The sequence below is a fragment of the Ctenopharyngodon idella genome, chromosome 7, assembly GCF_019924925.1.
Source record: "Ctenopharyngodon idella isolate HZGC_01 chromosome 7, HZGC01, whole genome shotgun sequence".
Lineage (NCBI taxonomy): Eukaryota > Metazoa > Chordata > Actinopteri > Cypriniformes > Xenocyprididae > Ctenopharyngodon > Ctenopharyngodon idella.
In genome coordinates, this window is record NC_067226.1 from 34622646 (window position 1) to 34636281 (window position 13636).

Sequence of the window (13636 nt, forward strand, 5' to 3'; positions counted from 1 at the left end):
CCGTGCAATGCTCTGGCCTTGTGTACAAAAAGCATGCAACAAAGAGAAAAAGGCTTACTTTATCGGCTCTAAAGCATACATTGACAAATGTCCCCATTCTACATTGCGCACAAAAAGTATTCTCGTTGCTTCATAACATTAAGGCTGAACCACTGTCGTCACGTCGACTGTTTTAACGATGTCAACTAATTGTTGATAACTACATAAAATAAACATTACACAGTTTAGCCAGACTTATTTTACCTGGCTATGATCTTGTCTCAGCTTGAGATACAACACCTGCCATTTTCTTACAAACAAACAAACAAACAAACAGCTGGGGATGCAAACAGGAAATCATCCGTAGGCTAAAGCGTCTCATTTAACAACGCTCGCTTCGACCTTCGTGGACTTCGAGGATGCAGCTCTGAATTGAGACACAGTTATAGAGTAACTTTCCTGTTGTTGAAATAAAACTAACAGATGAATAAGACTGGATGAAATATAACTAGAACAATAACACTCACTGTTTATCCTTCTGTTTCACGTCAGAGATGTAAATATTCTCCAGACTGAACTAAATTTGGTGTGGACATAAGAAAATGAGTGATGAGGATGTGTTTACATGCAAATGTGTTCTTATTTTATAAACAATGAAACAGTAAACAGCAGGAGTATGAAATGAAACAAAAGAAACATTTTCACAAAGAGACGAATTCAAAAAAAAAAAAAAAAAAATACGACTGAAACAGCAGCAGCAGAAGATGATGTTATTATTTCAGTGGGATAATGAGAGTCCAACAACCTTTACTAACTTTATAAATGAACTTCAGGGGAATGAAAGCACGATATTAGCACTTTAATGTCTTTATCTCGTCTCTGTTGTGAATGTCTGCTGTGGTCTCCTCCTCACCACTAGGGGTCTCTGCTCTCAAAAGAGGTAAAAGAAGAAATATAAGAGCAAAAAAGTTTTTCCTCTCTTTCTATATGCAAATATAGGGAGGAAGACGTGGACAAATACAAGTTCAAATCCTTGATTATCATATGCACAGTTCCCTGTACAATGGAATTTTTACTTTGCCTTTCCACCATGAATAACGTTAATATATATTTATATTACACATATAGTTGGCAACGCAGTCGAATGTGAACATTGTGTAGAGCATGGGGCTAACGACACATCCATGTGTGGTACCAGTATTCATCACAATGCTGTTAGATGTGATATTTCCAATTCTGACAGTCTACTCTACAAAGTGTAGAGTTCAGTCCAAGTTGAACAGTTTATCAGTGAGTTTGTGGGGAATAACTGTATTAAAAGTGGAACTGTAGTCGATGAAAGGCATCCTAGTGTAAGTGTCTTTGAGAGGGTTATATGAAGGGCTGCTGAGATATTATGCAAGGTAGATTTGTAAGGGATCCAGAGTTTCAGGTATACTGCTCTGAATGTGGGTCAAGGACACGGTGTAGGTTTATAGGACTGTTTCATAGTTTGCATTGATTTGCTGCATTCTTTTAGTATGGTGGATTTTTGTCCACATTTTGTTTGTATATAATATGATTACTTGGGAATGTCGTTGTTGTATCGCCAGAAGAAATCATGTGATAAACCCTAGAATATTGTGAAATGCTGCCACTGGTAGACCGTCCGTTGAATTATGGATGAAATGAAACGAAATAAGATTTTTTTTCAATAAGACTAATTCTAAAAAAAAAAATAAATAAATGTCAAGCACAAGTGTGGACAGTCCCATACATGAAGATGAGAGGGATGAAACATGAGTTATGCAGTCCAGCAATATCATTAAATTAGCTGTTTATTTGTGAATGTTAAAATATAAATTGTGTCTTCAGGTGATCCTGCGCTCTATCAGAACTGGAGATCTGGACAACCAGATGATGGAGACGAGTGTGCTGTGATGAAGAATGAACAATGGCATGATTTGTCATGTAGTGATACTCGTCATTTCATCTGCAACAACAGTGAGTTCAGCTATTTAAAATTACAACCATTAATTTATAGATGCACCATATACCAAATATAACGACTCCAGAACCATTTACTTCTGATTAGAAAAAAACATGCATTATTTGTGAATGTTAATTTTTTTGAGGTCCATATTAATATAGACTAATACTGACTGACACAGACGTCAATATGCAAATAAAGGGACAGAGGTGGACAAATACACAAATATAGAGGAAGTTAATATGATATGGGTGTTTTTGAGAAATAAACAAATGATGTTCTGAATTAGGGATAAGAGCAGATATAATAATCACACTGTTTAAAGCTGCAGACAGAAACATCAGACTCAGGACAGAAACACACGACCTCTAAAGTAAGAACAACTCACATGTTCATTCTTCAAACACAACTAGACTTTGAGATGTTAATATTGTCTGAATGATTGTGAATTTTGTTATTCTGCCATATTTTAAATTACATGATCATGTTTTACTCCAAGATGAATATGAGATTCTCTGAGTTTTTCAATGTGTTTCTTCCTCAGAAATGGAGCAAACTCTATCTTTCATTCTTCTTCTCATTGGTGAGTGTGTTTGTTGTTTTATTTATGGTTTATAGTTTCATCAGGTTTGACTCTGTTATGAAAAGCATTAAATCAAACCCTCTCTTTCACAGCTCTCTGCTCCGTATCTGAATGTGTTCAGCGTCAGTATCACTTTATAAACGTGAAGAAGAACTGGACTGAAGCTCAGAGATACTGCAGAGAGAATTACACAGATCTGGCCACCGTTGACAACATGAACGACTTGAACGAGGTGAACAAGAGTGTGAATGATGAACGTCATGAGTATGTCTGGATTGGACTGCAGAAGACGGGTGTTGATAAATGGCAGTGGTCTTCAGGTGATCCTGCGCTCTATCAGAACTGGTCTACTGGACAACCAAATAACAGAGACGAGTGTGCTGTGATGAAGAATGGAGAATGGCATAATTTGTCATGTAGTGAAACTCGTCATTTCATCTGCAACAACAGTGAGTTCAGCTATTTAAAATTACAACCATTAATTTATAGATGCACCATATACTAAATATAACGACTCCAGAACATTTACTTCTGATTAGAAAAAACACGCTTCAACTGATGCCTTAATGTTTAATATCTTCATCATAAAGTGTCAGCACCATCAACAGTTTGTCTCTCAGTGATCTAAAAGTGTAACCTCACAGCGCTCTCACTGTGTGCTCATACTGTGGTCACAATGTGAGATCACCCCAGCTAGAAATGTTATTGCTCAAAGCACAGAACATTACAATAATAATGAACACAAACAACTTACAGAGCTCTTACTTGTTCCACCTGACTGCTGCAGATTTATTTTGGTGTCGATTGTGTTGAAATAGAAACTCATAAATCCGAGTCTGAGGACGTGAACTGCTCCAGGTAGAAGCTCACGGGTTTCCATCTCATAATTATAGTTCCTCATGGAGTGAACGCAGCATGAGCTCATTGTTTTGGTTCAGGAGGAACTGTTAAAGGCGGCTGCTGTTTGTTTTTGGCTCTCGGTGACCAAAGTCTGTCTAACTCTGTATAACCTTATGGAGCGCTCTGATGATGTGATGCAGGTGTATATGCAATGATTTATCAAAATTAAAACAACACACAGAATTTTTTATTTTATTTTTTTCAGGTAGGCTAATTATGTTGCCTAAAGAATTTATTTCATTTGTACAGAGCCCCTAAAGGGACATGGTGGAAAAAATTTGGTATGGGAGGAAAAAGCATTTTTTTAAAGGTTTTGCGTTCTCTGGCAAAACCTGTTCAGACAAACACTTCCTGTTTAATTTCCCTCTGGCAGTGGTTCAGACAGCTCTGTACGTTAACAATGGAGCAGATAAAATTGGCAACATATTCACAGATTTGAATTTCCTGGATCAATAATTTTTATGATTTTTTTTTTATTTCTTCTTAAAGTGAACACAGGACTCGTCTTTGTCAATCAGACGATGAAATGGAGAGACGCTCAGAGTTACTGCAGACAGAATCACATTGATCTGGTCAGTGTGAGGAACCAGAATGAGAATCAACAGGTTCAGAAGTTCATCAATGATAGTCTCATATCTGGTGATGTCTGGATTGGTCTGTTCAGAGACTCATGGCAGTGGTCAGATCAGAGTGACTCCTCATTCAGATACTGGAGGTCTAATGAACCTAGTAATGGAAATAATGAAAACTGTGCAGCGATCATCCATCTCGCTCCGAGAGAATGGAATGATGTCTCTTGCAGTGATCAAAATCATTTTGTGTGTCATGAAGGTGAGCAGATCCTCACAAAACACACACAATCCATCCATCACCTCCAGATATCTTAAAGGGTTAGTTCACCCCAAAATGAAATTTCTGTCATTAATTACTCACCCTCATGTCTTTCCAAACCTGTAGGACTTTCATTCATCTTCAGAACACAAATGAAGATGTTTTTGATGACAGAATGCTGTCAGATTTCCTTCCATTGACTGTCTTTGTAACTTTCACATTGACACTTCAAAACCTCCATAAGGAGATCGTAAAACTAATCCACTGGAATCAAGCAGTTTAGTCCAGATTTTCTGAAGAGAATTGACCACTTTATATGATGAACAGATTTAATTTAGGCTTTTACTCGCATGTAAACATTGATCAGTGAACATAAGCAGAAGCTCAACCTAACTTAACGGACAAGAACAAACCTCTTCCGGAAACTCAAATGTGCTGCGTAACCAATGAGGTTCATTCTCATGTGTTGTGCAGCACATTTGAGTTTTGTTCTTTGTGCGTTATACAGTTAGGTTGAGTTTCAGCTTATGTTCACTGATCAGTGTTTACATGCGAGTAAAAGCCTAAAATTTTGGGGTGAACGAACCCTTTAAAGTTCACACTACATGTCTGACATGACAAATTCCTCCACAGTGTTTGTTCTGCATGTTGTTTTTGATCAGTCTCTCTCTAGTTTCTGCTTGTGGTTTGTTTTGTGTCCAGATAAACTGATTCTGATCAACAAGACTTGGACGTGGTCTGAAGCTCTGAGATACTGCAGACAGAATCATGTGGATCTGGTCTCGGTTCATTCAGAAGAGATGCAGCGTCGTGTGATGAATGTGGTTAAACGGGCGTCTACTGAGGAGGTGTGGTTGGGTTTACGTCACTCCTGCACTGTGGGCCTCTGGTTCTGGGTGAGCGGGCAGACCGTGTGCTATCAGAACTGGGCTCCAGGGAATGGCACAGGAGAGGAAGAATGTGACCGTACAGTGAGATCTGGAGCAGTTCGGTCTGGAGGAGATCAGCGCTGGATCAGTCGTCCTGAGACTGACAGACTCAACTTCATCTGCAGAAATTATGAGTGAAGGATACACTTGTGCTGTTCTTTCACTTTCATTTTGCCTTGTTCTATCTTCATCAGATAATGTGCTTATTGTTACATGTCTACTGTTGTATTCCTTAGTTTGACCTAGTTTCTGTCTGTCAGTCTGTTAATCATGTAATTAGTTTCCACCTGTGTTCATTATCTCCCTCATTAGTTCCTTCGTTTGAGACTTGTATTTATACCCTGTGTTCTCCTTCAGTCTTCGTCCGTTCTCGTTGATGTTTAGTTGTGTATAGTGAGTGCCTGCCTGTTTCTGTTATTAAATACTACTCCTCGTATTCTCCTTCGTCCTTGTGCCTTCTTATACACACATCACGTAACAGAAGAATGGACCAAAACTGTTTTTGCAGCATTTTCGTTTCTTTTTGTTTTTTCCCTCCTTTGTCACTATGGACCCTGCAGTTGCCCTATTATGCCTGGAGCAGAAGGACCGCTCCCTGGAGTTACACACTATGGATTTTTTGGAGTTGGCGTGCCTCACACACTATCCTGACCGCTCGCTCTGCGTGTTCTACATCTCTAGCCTCAGCGAGCAGTCCCGGGCACGCCTCCCAGGGAGCGGTCCTCGTGAAGATTTCGCCGCATGTGTGGAGTGGGTGCTGATAAACAACAACTCGGCATTCACCATCGGCCCCACAGAGCCTATCAGCACCGCTCCACCTAACCCAGCGCCCAGTCAGCTTACACCCAGCCAGACGGAACTAAAGCCTGATTCCACCGCAGACACGGAGCCTGTGCCTGCCGTGGAGAAAGTGCCAGCGAGCCCCTTTGAGCCGTGTTTCACCCTGGAGCCTGAGCCCGATATTATGTCTGACCAGTGGCGCAAAAATGGGGTATGCAGTATATGCAGTGCATAGGGGCGCCGCACGGAGGGGGGTGCCATTGTGCCAAAACGTCTTTGAAAATCTTTTTGAATAAAACGTTTAAAATAAATTTAAAAATGATGTTTGTTGAAAAATAATGTTTGTTTAGCATTTTAAATTCAAGTGATATCAACTGTTAACCATTTCAACAAGAGCCGTTGCTCTGTTACAGACAGTCACATGTCCAAAATGGACAGAGGAGGGAAGCGTTTCTGGGGCGCAGAACAGAAAACGCAAAAAAGAAAATGAAAAACAGTGTCTTAAAATGAGGACATCGATGTCCATGTGGATAACAAGAAATTGGTAAGCGTAACCTATATCACTGTAAGTCTTTGATGTCATACACCGGTCGGTCTGCGTGTAGCGCCGCTTCAAGTCTTTTATGAATGATCCGCTGAATCACTTTTGTTACATTCAAAATGCAGATTCAGAAATGAAACACTGCTGTGTGTTGCGTGGAGACGAACAGTTCTGCTTTTTTCTTTATAGTTTCATTGGCAAAATTGAACAAACCAGACAATATTTTGTCTAAAATAACACAATATAAACTTATTTTGAACTTACGTATAAAATAAGTATTGCATGTTGCACTCATTTTATTTGGGACAAAAATAGCACTCGTGTAATATTGAAATCCGTTACTTTTGTGATACTGCTTAACTCATATGATAAATATGAGACAAAAACTCAATAAGGGGCATTTTTGCTCCAGTATCTTGAGTTTTATGGCCATTCTAACTGCATTCTGTAAGCTCTATGCATCACATAGTGAGTTGTTGCCCTGCATTATATTCCTCATCAGATGACCTACATAGGTTTGGGGCGGGGCAAGTGCATTAAAAAATTTAAAGTTTTTTTTTTTTTTTTTTTTAATCGTAATTAATTAATCTAATTAATGTGTTAAATCGACAGTAAAATGCAGGAAGTTTTCTGTGTGTGAGGGTTAGGGGATATAGAGTGGCAAGAATATTGAAAAATGTGAGAAAATGTGAATCCTTTGGATTTTCTGGATTAATTGATCATATCAATTGCTCAATGTCATATTCATTAAAGTCACAAGTAGACAAAACACAATGTAGGCTAGGGGGGGCACCAACCATGATCTTGCATACCCCTCAGCAAATGTACAGTTGCGCCCCTGTGTCTGACCAGGTGTGCGAGTCAGCAACAACGCCCGTCCCCGAGGGAGTTTTAGTGGAGCTTGAGGACTCGGATGGAAGCCACGCCCACACTCCCGCCGCTGCGTGTGAGTATAATATGGACCCTGGAAAACTATCAGGTTATTTAGAGAAGGATTTAATAGACTGGTTTACCGAGGCTATTTCTGCAGATACCCCTATGTCTTTCAACCCTGTATCTCCTGTGCTCCAAGTATCTCCAGCGCCCCCTGTATCTCCTGTGCTCCAAGTATCTCCAGCGCCCCCTGTATCTCCTGTGCCCCAAGTATCTCCAGCGCCCCCTGTATCTCCTGTGCCCCAAGTATCTCCAGCGCCCCCTGTATCTCCTGTGCTCCAAGTATCTCCAGCGCCTTCTATGTCTTCAGATTGCCCTCCCTGCCTCCCTCTGCCCCCTCTTCTATTTGACCAGCATATTTCCACAGCTGCTACTACTCCTCTGGTACCTGTCTGCCCCTCATCTCCTCCTCAGCTTTCTCCGTGCAGTGCTGCGGATTCGCCGTGGGGCTTCCAGTCCCCAGCATGGCCTTGTCATGAGGATCCCCTGTCTTCGCCTCCAGCCACAGAGCCCCAGACTCTACCTCGGTCCTTTGATCCATCGGTTTCGCCTTGGCTCAATGCACCCTCAGCTCCACCGTGGCCCGTCATTCCACCTGCTCCACCGTGGCCCGTCATCCCAGCCGCTCCACCGTGGCCCGTCATCCCACCCGCTAATATAGTTATGGTTATAGTTATCTTCATAGTTTTTGTTCTTGGTGTGAACAGGCCTTAAGAGTGCCACCCTATAGCTACTCGGTCCGCATTTACTTCTTGGCTTTTTGCCATTTTACAGCCTTTTAACTCTCTCTGTTCTTGGACATTTAAAAAAAAAAAAAAAAAAACCACAAATTAAAATATACAAAAATGCATTAAAATATTAACATTCATTAAGTTTAACACATATCTGACAGTGCTAAATATTCCTCGATTATCTGTAATATAAATTGTTATTTATACAGTAATACTCTCCTTCAGTGTAATGGATGACCCTGTGGTGTAACAGAGAATTTGCATTACAATGGATGACAAAAACATTACCCTGAATGACAAAACTTCTACTTCAGCTTATATTGCAGGCCATCAACTGGCCACCTATATCAAACAGTGAGCTTGACCAATAAAGTTAATCACAATTATTCACATTATCTACTTATTTTTCACATTATTTTCATCCAGTTACACTGAATGACCTCTAAAAAACTGCATTGTCAGGACAAAAGCCCCCTGGTTATTTATATACTTAAAAATAATAATAAGACATAGTTCTTTTAATATAACACAGCCAACACTTATTTGAAAATGTCAAGAAAACAAATATATTTTTAACTTGGTTTTTTTAAAATATGTAATAGCAAAATCAAAGTCTAGACCATTATGCTGAATGACAATTTTACACTTTGGAACATAATTTCCCCCATTGTTACATGTACACTCTGTTTTGGACTCATTCTGGACTTGTTGTTCCATTTCCCGCCACTAGTCACTCACTATGGTTACTATCACATCATCATCACATTCAGCTGTGTCCAATCACCCCCTTGTGTTTCCATGTATATAAGCCCTGTGTTTCTAATCATGTATTGTCCGGTATCATTCGTGTAAACTTTGGTGTATGTTCCTGATCTCTCCTGTTGGATTTCCTAGTAAAAGACCTGTTTTGACTATATCTCCTTGTCGTGTGCTTTATACACCAGATATTGTAACACCCATATGTTGACAATTTATTTTCACAAAAGTTATTAAAAAAATATTAAAGTAGATACTTTTAACATTTAACATGTTTTTTTTTTTTTTTTTGTTTGTTTTTATGTATATAAAAATTATTTTGGTTAAATTTAATTTAATGCAGGCACCAAAATGGTGACATCTTGTCTTTGACCCATATACATTATACTCATCATGTTGGTTCAATTACGAAAAAAATAAAAAAATAAATAAAATAATAATAATAATTTCTCTTATCTGTATAATTGATTTATAGTGTACTATTATGAGAATAGCTTTCAACAAGAATATCTTACCGTTTATATTCTGGTTGTTTTGATCCTCTTCACCTGTTTTTGATATTAAGCATTTTCAAAAAATTATGATACATACTGGCAACATAACTTCTTACTTGAATTTTGGATTTTAAAGTGGCCCTATTATGCAAAATTTACTTGTACATGGTGTTTAAACATAAATGTGTGTTAGCAGTGTGTGAACACAACCACCCTATAATGGTAAAAATCCACCCAAGCTGCATTCCAGAGTTTAAGTTTGGTGAACTCTGAGCTGCAAATTCGCATCACGTGAAGACGTGTGACCAGGAGAACATCGATACGTCTTGCCTGAATTAAAATAAAAATATAGTTTGCAGTAGAGTTTTTTCTTTTTTTTTTCTTTTTTAATTACATTTTGAGCATATTACTATTAGTTATATGTTGAATTCATGTTTATAAAAAAAATGATCATGTAATTTTAAAATAGTAAGTATTATAACTTTATTATATAAAACATCGAGTGTGAATTAAGTGTTTGTATATAAATAAGTTCATTTTTACCTTCAATATTATAGTAAAGTAGTACCAACTGACTCCCATGTGTAGTTTACAGCATTAGCTGAGAGATGTTTTTCCTGAAGAAAATTTGCCATGTACTGTAACTGATATACATCCAAAATAATCGAAATCAAACTGAAATCTGAATCGAATTGAATTGCAAGCTTGTGAATAGAAAATGAATTGAATCATGAAAATTGTGTCAATACCCAGTCAATACCCACATGGTATAATAAATGATCTGTGGGGTATTTTGAGGTGAAACTTCACAGACACATTCTGGGGACCCCAGAGACTTATATACATAACAGGTCCCCTTTAATTATACTTGACATCAGATTTCTGAGGGTAATTTGCTGCTTTATTTTAACACAAAGTTACTATTGTTCAAATCCAAAATGAAATTCACTTACATTCCATTGAAGGAGGATGGTGAAGGCTGGCGTTAGAATTATTGTGATGGCGATGCAACTTCAGAAATTTTTTTTTACTATCAATCAAAATCATCAAGTATCCATCAAATTCACATATTAAAACTAAATAAGTGGGGTCCATTATTGTTTAAAGATATGATGCTTTTTAATGCTGTACGGCATAAATATCCTTATGAATCTTAATTCTGACAGTGTAAGACAGTATACCTCCACAAAAATTGTACAGTATGAGCACTAATTTATTAACTGTTGTGGCCAATGAACAGACACTTAATGAAATTAAGAATTGCTGATTTACTATTAATTAATTAAAAAAAAAAAAAAAATAATATAAATGAATCAATATTTATTTTCCAATATTTTATTCCAATTAGATTATTGCAAATAGATAATTTTAGAAAGCTCATAAAACATTTGAACTCACCTGGATATCCATGTGTCAATCTCAAAGAAGACCTTCCTTTAAAACTCATCAGTTTCCTGCTAAACACAAAATAACTATATCTGATATCTGAAAAAAAAAAATAGTAAGCTGAGCTTTTACATTGTCCATATTTATGTAAAAAAAAATAAAAATAAATAAAAATAAATAAATAAATAAAAAATAAAAAATAAAAAATAAATAATAAAGTATACTTAAATGTTGGCATATTTCTGTTTGGATGCAATCAGGACATTCAGAATATCTTCTGAAAATACTGAAGATTTTTTGACATTTTAATTTAGTTCACCTTTAGTGAGTCCCAACAGTCTTATTTAGAATTAAACAGACATTTTTTGTTCTAAGAATGTTTTTCAAACATTCTGTTTTGGTTATGGAAAAATTTAAATGTCCAGTTCCCTTTCGAAAGGGAACTCTACGCTGCATTGAAACGCATATGGGGAACGCCATCATGTGAACCGATGTCTGAAAGCAATTGTCAAATCCTACCAATCCTATTGGCCGGCGGCAGCCTATGACGTCATCATACTGCGACCCGGAAGTATATAAGGGGCGCCTAGAGAACCAGTCAGTGTCTTTTCGTCTTCAGGGACTGTTTTGTCTGTTTGGCGATTGCTTCGAATCTGGTAAGAGAGTATTTACTATGTCTGACAAACGTTTCAGAAAGTGTGCTGATCCCTGTCCCAGGTTTTTGACTCCCGGTGACACACACAATCTGTGTGTTTTCTGTCTGGGAGAAGAGCACGCACGGACAGTGCTTGAGGGCGCTGTCTGTGCGAATTGTGAACGTCTACCAATGAGAACGCTCCGCTCTCGTCTGGCCCTCTTCTCCAGGGGAGAGGAGCCAGCATTGGTGCCTGGTGGTTCTGGCCCTGCTCGTGCTGAGGCAGAGCGGCGGCTGAAATCATGGGGCTCGCAGATGGAGCTCGCGGAGGAATTTGAGAGAGGTGTAAATCTCTCTCAACCCTCTGTGGCTGACAAGGGTGAGCTGTTGGATGATAACGATGTCTTGTCTTTGACATCGTCAGATCCAGCAACGAGTGCTCTTCTGGCTGAAAGCCCAAAAGAGCAGGAGATGGCTGTTAAAGAAGAAGCAGGTGAGCCTGCTGAAACTTCAAAGCCTCCCTGCCATGCGTATGCGGAGCTGCTTGAAGTTATGGAACGCGCTTCTGGCAGACTGCAGCTGCCATGGAAGCGCGTTAGGAGAGGGGCCACACGCGGACGGCTTGACGAGCGGTTCCTTTCTGGCCATAACAAAGCAGCCCCCGTGAGCCTTCCATTCCTTCCTGATTTTCATGTGGAGATCGAGAAGGCATGGAAGAACCCATATTCGGCTTGTATTCATCTGCATCAGAGGGCGAATTTCGCTGATGTGGAGGGATTGAGCCAGCATGGGTATGTGTCGATGCCCCCTATTGACGAGACGTTTGCGAACTATCTTGTCACTGGGCAGGTCCTGACACTGAAAGCTCCGGTCCTGCCTTCTAAGCCCCTTAAAGTGACCTCTCGCTTGAATGGCAGGGCATACGCAGCAGCGGCTCAGGCTGGTGCGGCCTTACACACCATGGCGGTGTTACAGGCCTACCAAGCTGACTTGCTGAAGGATCTGGATCAGGGGCAGGGTCTGTCCCCTGAGGCGGTAGAAGATCTGCACCGCTCCATGGACCTGGCTCTCCGGGCCACTAAGCAAACCGCTGCTTCGAATGGAAGATTGATGGCAGCGATGGTGGCCACGGAGAGACACCTGTGGTTGAACCTGGCTGACATCGGGGAGAAAGAAAAGGGCTTTCTCCTCGATGCACTGGTTTCGCCCTCTGAACTTTTTGTTACCTCCGTCGAGGCGGTGGTGGGAAAGTTGAGAGAGGTGAAGGCGCACTCTGCTGCGTTTAAGAACTGCATACCACTCAGATCCGATCCTGGGCCCAGACAGACAGGAGGTCCTAGCCCGTCCCGATTCGAGGATCGGAGACAGGGCCAGAGGTCCAGTGTTGCCTCTCGGGCACCTCCTCCTCCTCGGAGTAAGTCCCAGAGAAGGCAGGACTCTAGGAAGAAGAAGCAGGATCTGAGGGAGGTAATAAACCACAGACGCCAGCAGCGTCAGTGATTGGTTTCCTCTCTGAGAGGGTATAGTTCTAAGCTTCTACCCTCTCCTCTCTTCTTCCACCTCCTGGTCATGGAATTTTAAAATGTAACATGCTCAGGTTTTCTTACAGTCAGGCTGAGGACAAGGCCCATGATGAATATGATTCTGATGGCCCACCTTCTGGCTTGATAGTAAAGGGGCTCCTTTAGGCTTAAAGGACCCTAGATTCCATCCCTTACACGATAGGAGTCTTCGGTTTTCGAGCCGCAGGAAGGTAAGCTGGGTCTATTTACATTTTAGTATATCTGACCTTAAGTTTTCCTGCATGGGTTTTTCCTGGGCGTATAGAGAGAAAAATTAGAATAAGGGGTTTTTAAGGGCTCTGAAGTTTAAAAACCATTAGGTTGGCTTGAACGATTGTTTTTGGCTTGGCAAACAAAATGGCCACCTTTACAGCCACCATTGGTAAAGTAGCTTCTCCTCTGGTTATAGCTAGAGTTGTTTTGAGGTTAGCACTCTTTACTTCAGATAGATCTATGTCTAGTGTCTGCCTCCTGGGCCACCTGACATTGTTGGCTTGGGTTGAGCTTTGCTCCTTTGAGCTCTTACTTTAGAGTTTAGAGTTTGTAGGCAGAGTTTTAGCCCCAGGCAGATATATGCTTATGTGTGGCCCTATGGACCCACAGCTTAGCTGGCCTAGGCTAAGAACTA

The 13636-nt window shown here is 40.0% G+C and overlaps 1 protein-coding gene across 2 annotated transcripts in view; it reads left to right on the top strand.

Annotated features, from left to right (window-relative positions):
* The first annotated feature begins 2265 nt into the window (after positions 1-2265).
* LOC127516177 (macrophage mannose receptor 1-like) overlaps positions 2266-13636 on the top strand; it is a 32564-nt gene continuing 21193 nt past the window's right edge. Inside the window, exons 1-5 of one of the 2 annotated variants that reach the window (XM_051900551.1) lie at positions 2266-2321; positions 2493-2531; positions 2624-2980; positions 3921-4262; positions 4965-5527. In XM_051900551.1, coding sequence (XP_051756511.1) covers positions 2495-2531; positions 2624-2980; positions 3921-4262; positions 4965-5329 — 1101 coding nt within the window. In that variant the 5' untranslated portion in view covers positions 2266-2321; positions 2493-2494 and the 3' untranslated portion in view covers positions 5330-5527. Of the gene's footprint in view, positions 2322-2492; positions 2532-2623; positions 2981-3920; positions 4263-4964; positions 5528-13636 lie in introns of those variants that run through there. The other variant, XR_007930941.1, reaches the window with a different exon arrangement.